Below are 18,188 nucleotides of genomic sequence, written 5' to 3'. Positions count from 1 at the left end.
TTAACTTGCAGGATACAAAAATGCATCCTTAAAATATGTTTAAAATCTATTTTTATTTTGTGTATATATTTATCTCTGCCTTTCATGTGTGTATCATGTGCATGCCTGGTGCCCAGAGGCTAGAAGAGGATGCCAGATCCCTGGGACTGGAGTTGCAGATGGTTGGGAACTGTCATGTGGGACTGAGAACTGACTCCAGGTTCCATGCAAAATCAGTCAGTGCTCTCAACCACTGAACCATCATGGCCCTAAAAATACATTTATGGGCCAGCCTGATGGCTTAGTGAGTAAAGATGCTACTCACAAAGCTAGATGGCTTGAATTTGGCTCCTAGGAATCAATGGTAGGAGAGAAGGAATTGAATATGATTCCTGTAGGTTGTCCTCTGACCTGCACACACACACACACACACACACACACACACACACACACACACAAGAACACACAAACCACACAGACACTCACACACCAAACACACACACACATACACAGATGTGACTGACACACACATTCACACATACACACCTACACGCACACATGCCTATACACATATACACACATGCACACACACATAGAAACACACACACACACACACATAGAAGCACACATACATGCTTACCTGCATGTACACACATACAGACACACACACACATGCACTCACACAAACACACACTAAATAAATATATGTAAAATGCATTTTAATAAAATGCTGCTTTTTTTAGACATGTAATTCCAATCTAACACTGTCCGTCCAGTGGTACTCTCTTTAGTCTTAATGGACATTCTTTAGAGGTAGGGAGACACTTCTAAGCTCCACCACTGTATTGTAACGTCTGGTGCTTGGTTAGTGCAGCCTGAGGAGACGGTTGTTCTTGCTACTTAAATGGATCTCAGTCTCATCAAGAAGATTATCAATTGATTTTTGGAAAGTACAAGAACTTGAAGAAATAAAGAGCTTCCTTGTGACATAATGACAATGGCTAAGTAATAAAGTCAGAGGAAGATTTCACATAAAAACTGCTGCCTACTGATACTCCAGCTACAATCTTCACTGATCAGAAAGATAAAGCAGATTTTCCAAATGTCTTTGTGTGTCATGCACTCTAATGAGAAAGGCAAGTCATGCATTCATAGATAAGAAGACAAGAGAATTTACACTTCATTGATTGCTTGCTACATTCTAGGCTACAGCGATAAATAATACAATAAAAATAGGTGAGGAAGTTGATATCAAAGAGGCTGCGGTCAGTCGAAAAATTAGAAATTGAAACCAGGACCATTTAATTTCAAAATTGAAACTCTGCAAAACTTCTTTGCGTGCAAGCCTAGCACATGTAGACACAACAGTACAGAACATCCTATCACACCACGTATGCAATAGTGCCTAAGAACTGGACATGGAAGTCCAGGGTGGTCAGTATCACTGCATTCTACTATTTACCGTCATTTATTCCACATGTGAATCTGGTTTCAAGTGAAAAGTCAGGAATGCTTGTGTGTGGAGGAATTTTAATCCAGCAATATGACTACTCTGGTAAGGAAATCACATTCAAAGACCTTCTAGTTCTGTGCACCCAGCTGGAATACACACTTTTAACCCTTCTGGCTATTTTACATGTGACTGGAGAATCAGAAAGCTCACCAACAATGCAGAAAACAGAGGACATTGGAGAGAAAGCCTCAGAGAAGGGATTTGCCTGGGACCATCTCCAGAGGAAACAGCAGTCTTTTAAATTCAGCTGGATGCCCAACAAGACTCATGAGACTCTGGAGCCATGGGAGCCTCGAACCCAGAGCAAGGAACAACACTGGAGCCTCTGAGACAGGGAATCACAGTAAGCCCTCCCAAAAGGTAATTTGAATGATATAGACAGACTTTTCCTGCATTAAACAATGGGAACTCCATGCCAAATCCCTTAAGTCCAAGGGTAGGACTTGAGGGGATAGGAACATTACTTGAAAAAAAAAATCATTGCAGTACTGTTGCAACTGTGGCCACTGGAGTGAACTCCTCCCTACTTTAAATTGCAATCTTTATATTTTTTCCTCCCAAAAAAAGGTTGAAAAAATAGATATACAAAAAGAAAAATTATCTATGATAATACAAAGGCTTGAGAGACAAGAGACAAAGGAAAAGAACAGGAAATACTTAATGGTGAACCTATGGTACCTACTGAACCTGAGGACAGCCCATTGACAATGGGTAAGAAGACTGGCTCAATGGCATGGTGCCAGGTATGAAATGCAAGTATCTAAATATCTAGTTTATGTGTGGGTTCATAGTGATCTAATTGCACCTTTGATAAACAGGAAGGGGAAATATGATTAATTGAAGGACACTGAATTATAAAAAAAAACCTGCTGAAATTTTCTATATGCTGTATGTTTTAAAATGTTTTAACATCAGCATGGATGTCACAGAATGTGTTATATTGGGGATGATCCTCCATCCTCCCCCATATGGGACAGCTCAATAACCCAACTGAAGAAGGACAGATCGTTCTTCAGATTGGCAAACTGAAAACCATGACACTGAAATGGACATTTGCTGAAGGACAGATGATCAGGACTGCAGTTAGGAAGGATCCTTGCATCAGTGAATCTTCATAAGGACATTCAGACTGTTAGGTTTGTGGTTTTGATAATTGCTTCTGTTGTAAAGTTAAACTGTGGATGATTTTTTAGCTTAAATAGATAGGGGGAAGATGTAGAGGAATTTTAATTCAGCAGCATGGCTGCTCTGGCAAGGGATCATGCCCAAAGACCTTCTAGGTCTGTCTGATCCATCTGGAATACACACCTTTAACCCCTCTGGATGGAATATAGACTCACCCTTAGTACAGACCTTTAATTCCAAACAATGATTCTTATTGAGGAGCAGACAAAGTAATGAATCAGAGAAAGATTTGACAGAATGAGTCAGCGATAGGATCTGTCCAACTCTCAGGAGCACAGCAAGAATATAGTAGCTACTGAAGAGAAGAGAACAGAAGAGAAGAGAAGAGAAGAGAAGAGAAGAGAAGAGAAGAGAACAGAAGAGAAGAGAAGCGAAGAGAAGAGAAGAGAAGAGAAGAGAATGATAGGAGGGGAAGGGAGGGGAACAGGGGGGAGAGAGAGAGAGAGAGAGAGAGAGAGAGAGAGAGAGAGAGAGAGAGAGAGAGAGAAGATGGCAGTTTTACTGGGACGGTTTTACAGAGACAGGCAGAAAGAATAAGCTAGACACAGGTGAAGACAGAGTGAGCCAGAGAACGAGAATGAGTCAGAAGATTAGAACAGATTGCCAAAGTTAGTATGAGGTCAAGCAGAGCAATTCTGTCAGAAACCAAGAGAAGAAAGTTTGAATCAGTCAGCTTGGAGAGGAGTTTTGATTCAGAACATCTGAGTTGAACCAGGCAGCCAGTCAGAGTTCAGAAGGAGCTAGAAAGAGTGAGCTTATTCAGAAGTAAACTTCTGAGATGACAATGACATCTGGCATATAAAGGATACTTTTGTCTTTGTGAAAATTATATGCTTGCATATGCAAAGTTAGAACCTGAGAACTGGCCGAGAATGAAGTCAGTAAATTTCATTTGTTTTTATTTTTACTTGGTCTCAGACAGCTGAGCTTGCTGGATAAGTTTCAAATGACTATATAATTAGTGAGGATTCCACCCCCCCCCCCAAGGAAACTAGCTCCACTGAGTAGAACCATTGTTTTATGATATTGTCATATGATTTACACTGAGTCCTCTCTCTGAGTTCTTTCAGATTTTTAGGATGGATAATGAGAAAGTTCCAACTTTATTCCTAGTTGGTCTGAAACTGTTTATAAGTAAACCTCTAATATGAGGGGGATGGGGGTGGGGACATATAAATGCTGAAGCTGAGCAGGTAGGAACATTGCCTGTCTACACTGATCCTTTATGTACCTCTATTATTTAGGTATTTCTCCCCCTGAAATTGCCTTTTTAAGCAAGAAATTCTACAAATGCTTATAAATTTTGTTAATACCAGTCATTGATACCTCAGTGGCTTTCCCAAGCTAAATGCTATTGCCTGATAACTCCTACTCTTTATTACAGTATTTATTTTCACTCATTCTGAATTTATTTTCCACTAATTTTACTGTGTATATCATCTCTGCTGTGTGTGTGTGTGAGAGAGAGAGAGACAGAGAGAAAGGGGAGAGAGACAGACAGACAGACAGACAGACAGACAGACAGAGACTAATGAGATTTCAGAGAAGTTAATTTAGAACAATTGAATAAAAAATATATATACTTTCTCTTTCCTTTGTTAGGGTTCTCTAGACATTTGAATTCCCCTGAGGGAACTGGGATTTTCTGGTATGAATTTTCTAGTAGATTTCTATTCCAGTTGACAAATCATGACAGTTCCAGGAAATTTAGTACATTTAATGCTAAGGTCATAAGAATAGCTAATATCGTAAGATACTTTCTTATGATAAAGCTGAGAGATATTTTGTTTGTTTGTATATTCATCTTTCCCCTGGTATGTCAAGGTGAGAGCTAAAATGTAACACACATCTACTTGTACTATACACCTTTGAACACGTCTCTACCACAATCCTACATTAGTGTCTTCATTGTAAGTGTGCTAAGATCAAGCAGCCAGTAGATAGGCTGTACATTGTTCTCTTTTCTATCTGACTCTCTTTTCATTATGTTATTTTCAACCACATTCAGTACCCAAAATGTTATTTGTGAAGTAACATCTTCATGTGGTTGTTATGTGTGTATGTTATGTGTGTATGTTATGTACATGTGTGTGTTATGTACACAGACATATGTGTGTGTGTGCGTGTGTGTGTGTGTAGGGGGTGTGTTGCAGGCTGTTAAAGCTGTGATTTACGACCAGCCTAAGGACCAATTGAAATGTTACATGCTATGGCCGATCACTTAGTTTATAATTAGTGTGTAATTAAGAGGTAAAACTAATGCACCTACAGAGCCAGCCTTTGTCAATAATAATGATTCTTTGTGGATAGTGCCTCTGATTTCATTTCAATGCCAATGCAGAAACCAGTAAATAAAGGGGGGCAGGCAGATGGTAAGAGCTGACACACAAAAACACTGCAGGGAACAGCCTGCGGATTTGTTTAATACTGAAATGTTAATATTTCTTCATTATTTTAATGATGGTCAGATCTGGGGTTCTTCCATAACTTTCAAATACAGGATTGAGAATGTTGAAACAACACATCAGACTTTTATACTTGGTATGTGTTTGTGTGTGCCGGTTTGCTATGGAATTCACATATTTTTGTTTTCACCATTCCTGTTTAACATGGAGATGGTCATTATGCTGTAAACCTCGCTGTAGGAGCTTGAGACACATCTAGTATCAAGGTTTAAAGTAATATGCATGCCTTGGTACCTGCTACCAATCTCTAGGGAGATTGCTCTAGATATGGACTGATCTGATATAGAACGGAGTATCAGATATAGGATGGGGAAGAATTATGGGAGAGAAAGTTTGTGGCTGGGCAGTTAACTGTCCCACTCTCATCTTTCCACACATGTAACCAGGCTGCAAAATCATGCTGTCTTACCGGTTCTTCTGTACCACCGCTGAGGGACAACCTGGCTTGCCTTGGAAGAGCAATAGCACCACCAGAGTTCTCAATGTTTACTCAACACTGCAGCCTGGACAGCTGAAGAGCATCTGGCTGGCCACTGCCTAAGGATCTGACAGTTCCCTGATGAGGCACATGCTGTTGTTAGCCATTCTAGGAATTACAGTATGGGACTTTAAGCTACCCTACTGAGGTGGTAAGCTTGTCTTCATTTAAATTTTGATAGTGTGTTTAGCATTGATTTGGCATAGTAATTTTGAAAATTTAAACAATTCCATTAAAATACTTTGTGTTTAGATGACTACAGTACCCGCTAAGATCTTGCTTGTTAGGCAAGTACCTTATTCACCTTATCCTAGGCTGTGCTCTGATGAGGGAGTCTAATTAATTTCTTTAGTATGAATATAGTGATTTCTAAAGGCATAGCTAATTTGGTATTTGACATCATCTATCAGAGTTAAGCAAAAAGTCAGTAAAATGGTTCCAAGTGGCTTTCTACTCTGAGCTGAAATTATAGAAGAAACTCTTATAGGCATATATTAAATCATGATGGTAAAAGAAATTCTTCAAGAGATACTCTACTCGGCACTACAGGATCAAAGAAGAGGAGTAACATATAGTTTTGCCAAATGGTATTTAAAACTCACAAGCTGTTAATTACTTTCGCCAGGATAAATGGAACACATTGCTGAATGAAAAATAGCATATCAAATGATCAGACTTTGCGCCACTTTGAAGCGCTTTGTAGCGCTTTGTGATCCATTAACCTAAAGTTGAAACTTCATTCATCAAGATTACCTGACATCATAAAAGAGCAACGTGGGGAAAAATTCTCAATTTGCCCAATCAAGACACTCAGTTGACGTTTTAGGTGAAGGTTGTTGCATCTGAGAGTTGAAGGAAATCATTTGCAGCTACTCATTATAAAATAGGACATTAGCTAAGGACTTTGCTCATTTTTCTGGCTATTGCTTAAGCAGAGTTACTGATCACACCGTGGAAGACAGTTTATGTATTTGTGGTCTCACCATTCATCCCTTCAAGTTCACTGTTGATTCCAACGTCAATCGAATTCATTATTTTGTCGATCTGTGAAAAGTGAAAACCATGTGAGAGGATCGTTTTGTGCACTTTTATCATTGCATTCAGAAATTGCCATTAAATACTGCAATCATATATTCTTGGTGCTACTACCACAGCCAACTAAAACTCAGAGACCAACAGTACAAGATTTAAAGGCAAGCAAACATCTTTTGTTTTTTTAAAAATACATAACTTATGAACTCACCTTTTTTTATGCATATGTGACCCATTAACTTAGGAACTATGAAGTCTTTAAACCCAGAAAAAGAAGGGGAAAGGACAGGTTCAGTGTCAAGGTCTATGTTCTTTGTGACCATTCTCCTACCCTCAGAAGTCATGCACTCTTCACTGGGAGAGGTAGGTTTCAGTTTGTGGGTGCAGCTATTAGAGTCATGTTCTAACTGAACCGGTCAAACAACTACAAGCTCGCTGGTGGCATTAATGAAAGAATATAGCCACCAAAACAACTTCAGTCTATAAGTTACATGTTTCAATGTTATCTTACAAAAAGGTATTCCAAGCAAGATTGCAGGAGTTAAAAATTTAAAACTGGATATGCTAATAAGAATATTGGGATGTGGGTTTGGAATTTAGATTCCAAATTCTAGATTCTAGCCATCTACAATCTGCCCATCCTGTATTAGTCACCTGCAGAAAATGGAAGGTGTCAAGAGGACAATGAACATCACCCAAGTGTTCCCATTTGTTCAGTGTGAAAGAAAAAAATATAGAGATATCAACTGTTTTCCCAAACAGCTCAATTTAGAAGGTCAATATCAGAATCACATCTATTTTTGGCTCCCAGGATACCAAAGTGACCTCATGTACTTCAAAGATAAATCCACTTGGCATAGCTTTTTCACAAACAAGAATGTGACATGTTAGGATAAAATATCAATTGAAACCTGTTTCCATTCTTTAAAGAAAGTCAAGAAAAAGCAAGAAACATGATTATTATGTTATGATGTGATTCTCGTAGGAAGAAATGAGACTGTACAGTTTTACAAGGGGCCTTTATTTTCAGAATAATTCTTTCAGACTTTGTCTCTAAGTGGGGTTTAGAGCAGTGAGACCTGACACTAAAGTGCTTTTTCTTGTTTAATGTGCCTGTGATAGCAACAAATGGAAAATATTCAATGATGTGTATTTGCTCTCAAAGAAGAGCCAGGACTGCTGGCTTTTCTGTTAAGACTAAAATCATAAGGATCTGTTTCGAAAATCAAAGATACTTTAAAGAAGGAAGGCATGCTAACAAAACGTTTAGCAAGTCGCTAAATGACACAGCAAAGTAAGATTTTTCTCAAACTGTCAGCCGGCATTGCCTGGTGGGACATGATGGGAGGGGTCTCCTGCACCTCACAGTTACTTATTACTTCTGCTTGATAGCAATTTCTATGGAAACAAAGTGTCCCCCACACATGTAGCAATGCGCTCATTTTCCCACTTGCTGTGAAATTACTGTATATTATCCATAGAACCTTTCCCTTCCAGTTGGAACTGTATGCATTTATTAACAACGCCTACCCCTCCCCCCCCCCACTTCAGCATCTGAAAGATTTTAAAAACTGAAAATCTTTCTTCTGAACTTCATTCAACTCCAAAGCCTACATAAAGAGCAACAAGAAAAGCTGGACTTACTTCTTCCCATTCAGATGTGAAAGAAGGTGTTCTCTCAGAATTATCTTTGGAACTGCGCTCCGCAGTTGACGATTTGCTCCAGTTAACTCTCGCTTTGTCCTTGGAAGGGTAGGCAATAAGATCAGAATCGGACTTGGAGACATTTTTGGATAAATGCATGTCGATCAAGGCTTTAGGCAATGACCTTATTCTCCCCAGAGTACATGCTCTCTCCACAAAGCCCCCTGGATTCACACCCCATTGGTCACCATTGCGGGATCCACTCCTGGACATTCTTGTGCCAACGATGGTATGGTTCTCAAGTTGGTGGTTTCTTTTGTGGAAAATTGTTCTACTGACCACTTTGGGTTTAACTTTCTTCACCGAAGGTTCCGGGTTGTTTTCTATTGGAGTCTGCTTGAAAGGCAAAGGACTGTTTGCCAAACTGGCTTCATCTGGTCCATCTTCACATGTATTTCTTTTCCCATACAGATGAAACGGATTTTCAGGAGACTCACAGGCTGGAGAGGATCCATGGAGAAGGCCTGCGAATTGCCCAGCATCATACTCTTTTGGGGGTTCGTCATCTTCCTGCTGAGAGAGATCATCTGCAAAAAGGAAGAGGGCCGTCAGGATGCTTGCTTACAAATGACTGGTAGCCACCAAAAAGTGGCAATGCCTTTGTGAACTTTTATATACCCAGGCATTTGATGTATTTATACATCGCAACACATTAGCTTTAGGAAATGCACATGATCCTATACAGCCACATATCAAATGTGCATGTGTGTGTGGGAATGGGCTTATGCGTGTGAATTAAATCACTCCGATACCTTGTAGGGTTCATTTGAAAGACATAAACTGAGAAATTCCAGTGGCTATATATCTTTCCTTCTTGATATGAGCATATATGTTTGATATTAAAGGAACAAAATTGTGTTTCTTCAAGTGGGGCAACCATATCCTGAGTCTCATAGATAGTGGTTATTGTGTGGTAGACCATCAAGCTGCCATTATGCACACTGACATCCCTCTACGCTTCTCTCATCAAATACATTCAAAACCAAAATCCTGGGAGGGAGGGGAGCAGTATATTTAGTAAAAACTTAAAGATTCATAGTCCTGAAATTATTAGTTTCAGTATTAAGGTAACACTATTCAGATTATATGAGTTAAACCAAAGGAATTTTTCCAGGCTCAGCAGAGGCAAGTGGTACGTTTATCACTTCACTCAAAAGCCTGACCCTTCAACACAACTGACGCTGAGCCGTACGCAGAGCTTGCTCTTTCTCCTCCGAAACAGCATACCTTCCGATTCCTTTAGATCTTTGCAAGGGCAACGCAGAAAAGAAATCAAAGGAGTATGGTGATTTTTTTTCATTGCCTTAGAAATGTTTCTAAGATAAAACATAAGATGTCTCTGTGGTTTAAAATACATTATCTTTCCTTTTTAACGACTTGAGTGATCATATAAAGAGACACTGAGTGAAAACTTCTCCAAAGGGCTTGGCAAAGGAAGACAGTTTACTTTGTTTTACAGAAGTAATATCAATTCACAGGCATAGCTAAATATTTGCCAAGAATGAAGTTATGCTATGTGATAGGCCGTGAGCCTCGTCCTGAAGTTAGACACAGTCAGCGTGGGGCATACTGACAAAACACTGAAGCCGATTGGCTGATTCACACCCGGAAAAGGTTCATTGTTATTACAAGACTCAATCCCCCAAAAGCTTATGAATTAACAAGTAACATTTAATGAGTATAGTCTACTTTCTAGGCACTGAATGGAGAATTACATTTGTACCACATCATTTGATCCTTATAGCAACTGTGTGATCTGGTTATTAACAATAAACGTTCTTTTCTGATAGGGAAAAGATATATAAACAAAATAACAAACTTCCCTAGTTTTGAAACATTGGAAACCAGAGCAAATCTCAGCTGGACCAGTCAAATCTTGGTGCTCTGCATGGACCCTGAGCCTCTGTGCTTCTCTCCCCCTACAGCTGGTAAAAGAATGTTTCTTCTTGGCTCTGAGTATCTTCCAATCTTCTGCTGGTTCATGGCAGGATTTTCCAAGAAGATCATATTTTCCCACCCAGACTTATCCCATCAGCACCCCAGAATAGAAGAAAGAAAAGCAACAGGAATTAAGATGCAACAGTCTGAGCCAAAAGCAGTCTGCATCTGTCTACTTCTGTGTAATCTACATGTTGGTTTTACCGCCAAAACTCCATCTCTATGCAAATAGTCTTCATGTCTAGGTCAACCACATTTTGCATTCCCCTTTCAACAGAGATCACTCTTGATTGAGGCAGAGGTCAGAGTTGGGACAAGACACTATGAATTCTTTAATGACTAGTGTTTATTGCTTCTTATGTCTATTTGTTAAGAAGTCAAAGTCGACACAGAACCTAACTTGCTGAAAGTTTCTGTGCCTAGTAGAAGTTAAGCTGTGACTCAACCTAAGGTCTAACAGGTTCCAGAATCTACTGGCTGGAATACATATTACTACTGAAATAAAAGAATAATTTAGTGTTGGCTTACTAAGAGAATAATAAGGAGGCTCATATTAAAGAGGGTCATTGCTCTCTTCCTCATCACTATTTTGGAACATGAGGAAGGCATAGCAAAGGCAGTACTGTTGTGTTTGATGTGCGTGCCTCTTCTCAGAGACAAGCCAATACTAGGAGGACAAAAGACCCTCAACCTCTTCCAGTTCATTTTCTCATCCTTCTTCCTGGGTGCCTTGGACTCTCCACTGTACTCTGCAGCATCAGCAGGTGGGGTAGATGAAAGTCATGGTAGGAAATGGTCAGAAAAACGAGGAATAAGGAAGTTTAAAATTTTATTCTGAATGTCGCCGTAAAGACCAAAGTGATTTAGTTTGGAAGGAAAATTGAAGAGTGTGAGAAACCTATTATCAGAAAAAGGTCTGTAACTCTTAGTCAAAGGGTTTTCTGATCATGTTAGTTATCTAGAATAATGAGATTTTTAGGGACACTATATTTAAAGTTTAAAGGATTCTGTGAGTGATAGTTTAAGGTTACCATCACCTCTGTGTTTTGACTAAAATGACTGTAATTACAATCTCGAGTGATTCGTATGGACCAATCTCTCAAGTCACAAGCAGCCACTTCCTTAAATGAAAGGGAATTTAGTTCTTAGCTTGTAAGCTTAGCCTTTGAATAACAGTCCTTAGCATCATGACGGTTGAAAATATGTTTGCCTGAAGTGGTAGAATAGTTCTTGCTTATTTCAGGGGTCAAAATTTAAAGGTTATTCAAATCAAAGAAAAGGAGACATTGATTTGAAACTTAAAGTGTTTGTGTGGTAAACTGGTGGCAATTCATCCATCTACTGCTCAGGTTTCCTGAGGCCCCACCCCTCCCTGTAGCCACATTCTCCCTGTAGCCACACCCTCTCCCTATAGTCACACCCCTACCTAGAGCCACACCCTCTCCCTATAGACACACCCCTCCCTGCTCCCAGTCCTTGACACTGACTGCCACTGGGAACAAGTGTTTTACATTGGTGAAAGAGACAGAAGCAAACACAATGTGTGATGTGGCTGGTCTGAAAGGCGCTTCTACATTTCACCAGCTGCTCTTGGAATCTTGCCAGCTGAACTACTGGATGATGAGGTGACAGCCAGCTGTTTGAAAATGTAATTTTTTAAAAAAAAATATTTTTAGGGATGCTGGAGTCATGAAATGATCGTAATTGGTAAAAAGGTAGACTGTTATACTTAAAGATCCAAGAAAAGAATACACCTCACTCAATGGAGCCACAGGAATGCACATGAGGCCAGATAAAAGTCAGAGGGGATAGGAAGAGATTGTGAGTAAGTGTCTTTTTCTGGCATTTCTGGAAAGGAATAAGGCGAAGCAGAGGTAAATGGGTTTAGACTAGCTAGTGGGAATGAGTTCAGCAGGACAGTCTTTGGCTGCTTAGTGCCTGACCCTGGGTAATTAGAGCAACCTCAGACATGTATGCCAAGTGATCACGGAATAACCTCAAGTGCTGCCAGGATGAGCTAAAGCTGTCCCAAGTGGAGCAAACGACCTGGACTCATGAGCTCAAAGAATGCCTATTATACTTAAAGCCCCCAGTCTCTGACACATGACTGGCTCACATCAAATCCCAAGTTTTCACAAATCAATACCTTCTTTAAAAAATAAGTTTTGCAGTGCTCTTAATTCCATATCCTGGAAATCACAGTTGTCAGCAGCATACACCTAAAAGCATGACCACTGGGCGAAGCGACAGACCTGTCTTAGTCCATTGGGCAGCTCTAGTAAAACACTATAAGCACAACAGCTTATAAAGAGCAAAGAACTGTTCATTTCTATTCCAGAGGCTAACAAGCCTGATGGAGACACTGGAAGATTGTCTGATGAGGATCTCCACATCCTAGTTCAGTGATAGCACCATCTAACTGTGTCCTTACCTTATAAAGGGCACGAGGGGGGTTCTTAGGAGCTTTTTATATGGGCACTAATCCCATTCATAAGGGCTCTAATCTCATCAGCCTCCCAAATCCTTCACCTTCTACTATCTACCACCTTGGGGTGAGGATGATGACTTATGTATGTAGCAGGACACAAACACTCCGATCCCAGCAATAAGCAGAACCGTTAGGATGATTTCTGTTGTATGCAACAAGAGAAAACCACGTTTATGGTATTAGAATGGACAATTTAAAGGGTTCCATGTTTTATAAGGAAATATAATATTAATTGGTGGTACTATACATTAAATCAAGATTTTTTTTGACATGGTAACCATAAAGAATTTGCTATTTTATTTTTATTTAAATACCTTTGTAAGTACACTATAGAAAGAATTGCATTGGGTTACTATTTCCTTACATAAAATTTCAGCAAAGTATATAAATTAAATTGTTTTGATAACTTGTCTTATTTAATTTCATACTGTTCTTTTGAGAAAGCGGGTATCCCGGGCTAAGGTACAGAAGTAAATATGTGTGAATTCCAATCTGATAATCATTAGCACTTCAAAGAAATGCCAAAGCCTGTATCTAGCAGTAAGTAGTTCAATCTTCTTCCCACCTTTGCTCCTGATTTTCATCACCTACATAAATATCTGAATAACAACAAATTAAAAAATTCATCTTAGAATAAAAATCAATTATAGAAAAAAGTGACCACCATTATACATCAAACTTTTGTCTATTGGGTTATTCCATTTTTCCTTCAAGGAAAAAAAAGTTCTAATTTTAGAGAATCTAGTGCTAGAATTGATATTCATAGAAATGATTGATTCATTTCACAAATACATATGGAACACTTTTCAGTATATTCAGGGGCAAATTTTCTGCAGGAACAAAGGCAGAACAAAGCATCCCTCCTCCTGGCTATTACATTTCAGAAAAAAAAAAGGCATGACCACAGGGAAGTAAGGAACAGCCTCAATTTGGATGAAGTGATGGAGTTAGCATAAGGAGGGAATGAGATATGAATGAATGGATGTGCTGTGAGGTGAAAGGAACTGTCTTTCTGAGGACCTAACATCCTATAGACACAGGACCCAAGCAGGAGACATTGGTTCTTTGGCATTTGGAGGATGGTTATTTCAGGGAGAGGGAAGAAGAGAGGAGAAGCTTGGAAAAGTTACCAAGGAAGAGCAAATGGCTGCTATGGCTGCAGTGGAGTGGGTGGGAATGAGTAGAATGGTGAAGGCAATAAGAACGGTGAGGGCTGCTGTAATTAACGTACTTCCTGACAGCCTAGGCTTTCCATTTGCTGTTTTATTTGAGTTTGGGTTTTCTTTGTCTACTCTCATGTCTTGGAAGGTTCTCATCAATTCATTCAGCTTTTTGTGTTTCCACAGTCTTTGCCAGAGCATTGACTCATGTTCTTTAAGGTCTTTGAACATTTCATGAATGCTACTATGAAGTCCTGGCCTTGTGCTTCAAGAAAATTGCATTTTTCTGTTGCAGTAGGGTTGTGGGCTTCTGGAGGAGGCATTCTTGGATGTTTATGCTTTTGTTTTTGTGTTTCCATCTAGCTATCTGGATGGTATTAAGATGCTGGAGGTGTTATTTAGTGTCGATATCTAGTATCGTCTTGGCTGAGATGAGGTTCAGTTTCTTGGTTGCTGTTGCCCACTAGGAATCTTGGGCAGATGTAGTGGCTGTAGGGTCCCTGGTAGAGTGTTTCTGTGGCTCTGTGGGTAACACAAGGTGGAGATGGACTAGGAGGAGAGGCTAAGAGACACACCGAAAGATCTAGGAAGACAAGGTATGTATGAAGACAGGGAGATCCAGGGAGAAAGGTGGGAGGAGCGGCACCTGCGAACAAGCAGCTGCAGGACTAAGAGCAATCCTGGAGAGACAGGAAGGATGGCTTATAATCACCTACCTGCATTCCAGCTCAGTGTGGCTACTGGGAGTCCCTGGTAGAAAGTGATTCTCTAGGTCGGTGGGTGATTGGAAAGAATGAAGCTGGGTTAAAAGTGAGGGCTGAGAAGGGCAGTTGGAGATATCTAGGGTGGGGGCTTGGTCTGCAGTAAGAGTCGTGATCTAGGGAATGGAGGTGGATGGAGAGGAGCTCCTACAGTAACTGTAAGTCTGGAAAAACTGGAATGACAGTCTAGGGGGACCCTGGGTCTAATATATACTTTTTAAAGTTTCCCTTGCACGGCAAGAACAGGACAATAACATAGCTTCTTTTTTTTTTTTTTAAACAAAATCAATTATCTCAAGGTCCCTTATAACACTCATTTCTAATTAGGATTTCCAGTCAACTTGACACAGCCTAATCACCTGTTAAATGAGTTGCTCAATTGAGGGATTTCTCAAATTAGACTGGCCTATGCACATGCCTGTGGGAGACTGTCTTGATTGCTACTTACTGTTGGATGGCCCAGTCCACGGTGGACTGTACCATTCCCTAGGCAGGTGGTCCTATAGAAGAAAGTTAGTTAAGCATGATCTTAAGGGTGAGTCAGCAAGCAGGATTCCTTCCTACCCACTTCAGTTTTCTGTCTGATTTCCTTACTTAATTTTCTCCAATGATGGTCTGTAATCTGTAACCTGAAAGAAACCTGTCACTCCCTTAAATTGCTTTTAGCTGTGATATTTATAACAACAGAGTGAAACCAGAACACATGGAATGACTGTCAATCTTGATTGGCAATGTCACTGTGCTTAGACTCAGGAAGGAAACAAACCTCTAGGCATGTCTGTGACCACTCACCTTGGGGGCAGCACTGTTCTATAGGCTGGAGTCTGAGACTGAATAAGATGGAGAGAGAAAGCTGAGCACCAGCATCCATTGCTCTCTGCTTCCTGACTGTGGATGGGATGTGACCGTCCATCTAACATTCTTACCAGCTACCATGACTTATACAACTGGATTCTTAGACTGTGAGCCTGAATAAACTTCCTTCAATAACTTGTCATGCATTTGGTCACAGCAACAAGAAAAGAAAGTAACACAGCAAACATACTGAGAAGTGGGACTGTTGCTGCAATAAACCTTAGGACTTTGGAACTAGTTTGTGGGAGGAGTGGAGGAATTCAAAGCTACAGGAAGGAGCCCTAGAATGGTATGTACAGAGCTTAATGAAGCACTCTAGGTGCAGTGTGGATGCTCAGAATTTGGATTGAACTGCAAACCCTAGAGGTGCAGCTCATAAGGAGAACAAGATTCTCTCAGGAACTGCCTGGAGACCACCCATACCATATTTTGGCAAAGAATTTGACAGAATTCTGCCTGTGTCTTGAAAAATGATTTAAAGATAAATTAAAAAGTAATGGACTAATTTGTTTTGTCTTTTCTTTTTTCTTTTTATTGTTTGTGACTATGTCTGTATGTGTACACAGTATATGTATATGTGGTGTATGTACACATGTGCACATACACATGCCTCGTGTTAACGGATGTCAGGCATCCTGCTTTAGTGTGTTTCATATATTCCTTTAAGACAGAGTCTCTCACTGAACCTAGAGTTATGCTGTTAGCCAGCAATCTCCAGCACGTCTCTCGACTCAGCTATCTACAGCATTGATGTCACAAGTGTGCACATAGCCTTGCTTAACTTTTAATGTGGGTGCTGGGATCTGAACTCATGTCCTCAGGCTTGCACAGCAAGCACACTTACCCATTGAGCCATCTCCCCAGTCTCTGAACTCATTAATTTAGCAGAGGAAATTTCAAGACAGCATAACCTTTAGGCTACTGTATGAATACTGCTAATTGTGCTTATCCAGATTACAGTAGGACAGAACATACAAGATGTGAAAATACACAATTTGGCAAGGAAAAAGAATGTTCATGAGTTTAATGAGAAAAGTAATAAAGATAGTAAAAGACAACATGACAGAAGTAATAAAAGAAAGAAAGAAAGAAAAACCTTATCAGTGATGTCTAAAAGAACTAGGTATCAAGAAATCCTACGTCACTAAAATGGAGAGGGATACATAGGATGATATCACAGCAGAGCCCAGAACTGGTCAGCAGCTGGGCACCTGTAGGGGTGAAGAAAAGGGAATATCTGATAGAGCTTCCAAACTGTGGCATTCAGAAACTGCCATCAGGTAACTCAAAGGAAGAAAGCTCCATACCAAGAAGGATGCTAAACAACAGAATCTCAGAACAGTCAGGAGTCCTTGAAAAGCACAACAGCAGCCAGGCAATGGTGGCCCACGCCTTTAATCCTAGCACTTGGGAGGCAGAGGCAGGCAGATTTCTGAGTTCCAGGCCAGCCTGGTCTACAGAGTGAGTTCCAGGACAGCCAGGGCTATACAGAGAAACCCCGTCTAAAAAAAAAAAAAAAAAAAAAAAAGAAAGAAAAGAAAAGAAAAGAAAACCAGCAACAGCAAAAATAGATGGAGCCTTTGAGAACCTCAGGGATGTGCAATAGATACTAACTCTAAGAAAAGTTTTGGTGAGGAAGTGACTTGGTGGGTATGAACACTTACTGCTTTTGCAGAGAACTGGGATTCAGTTTCTAGCATCTTTATCAGGTAACTTACAATGCCAGGGGTTCCAATGCCTCTTTCTGGTTTCATTAGATACTCATACAGATAGAGACATACAAGTATACACACATACACGTGAAATGAAAATAAAGAACAATTATTCTAAAATGTGGAATCCAAAGTAAAGGTAAAAAAAAAAAAATCCAAACTGAAGGAGATCTCCAAGAGAAGAGCATTTCACAGGACAGGGCCGCAAAGGTGGCATGAAAGGCAGATGCCCAGCAGGAGGAGAGGCTGAACATAATGCAATAGAAAAGTACCATGTTCACCGGTGAAAGGATTGTTCTGGAAAGCGAGGTGCAAGGAACTGTGGTGGCAGCAGCAGGAGGAGTCATGGATTAATCAGAGAAGTAACTATGTATCTTAATTCTTCACAGTGATGACAGGGGACTAGGATGTGCACAAGCTACTGTAATTATTCATAATCTATTCATAAATCCTTCATGGGCATCTCTCCCCATTAATCTAGGATAACCCTTCCCATTAATCATGGGAAACAGAAGTGAATTAAAGAAACCCCACTTAAAGAAACTGCAAGAAAAATAGAGGGAAAATGAATATTAAGAGCTAAACAAATCAAGAGACTTCATAGCCCCAAAGAATTTGAAACTGTAACCTAAAATTTCAGAATGAAGAGCAACAATTAAGGCAATAATCAAAGCACTGGGAGAGCTACATGAATTGTTAAGTACAGGATCTCAGATGTGAGACATTAAAATCCCAACAGGAAATGGAAGTTTTTCACGGGTGGAAACTTGTTGCACTGGAGTGACAGTCTCAATGGAAGTAAGCAGTGCTTACACAGAGGGACAATCTGTCATGAAGTGCCAGATTTTATCAGAACTAACAAAGTTCTAGGCAGGGATGAGGAGGTGGACATTGAAGACTGGCTACTTCCAGAAGGAC

The 18,188-nt window shown here is 40.0% G+C and overlaps 1 protein-coding gene across 32 annotated transcripts in view; it reads right to left on the bottom strand.

Annotated features, from left to right (window-relative positions):
• The window catches only part of Anks1b (ankyrin repeat and sterile alpha motif domain containing 1B), a 1,100,386-nt gene that overhangs the window by 453,822 nt on the left and 628,376 nt on the right, over positions 1 to 18,188 (bottom strand). For all 32 annotated transcript variants that reach the window (XM_030245360.1, XM_006514305.4, XM_006514301.3 and 29 more), the window contains 2 exons: positions 8,297 to 8,883; positions 6,604 to 6,664 (listed from right to left, as the gene is read on the bottom strand). In XM_030245360.1, coding sequence (XP_030101220.1) covers positions 6,604 to 6,664; positions 8,297 to 8,883 — 648 coding nt within the window. The remainder of the gene's footprint in view (positions 1 to 6,603; positions 6,665 to 8,296; positions 8,884 to 18,188) is intronic.

This window comes from Mus musculus, chromosome 10, assembly GCF_000001635.26.
Source record: "Mus musculus strain C57BL/6J chromosome 10, GRCm38.p6 C57BL/6J".
NCBI classification, from domain to species: Eukaryota; Metazoa; Chordata; class Mammalia; order Rodentia; family Muridae; genus Mus; species Mus musculus.
The sequence above is the reverse complement of the archived record's forward strand: the minus strand, read 5'-3'. Positions and strand labels throughout refer to the sequence as shown.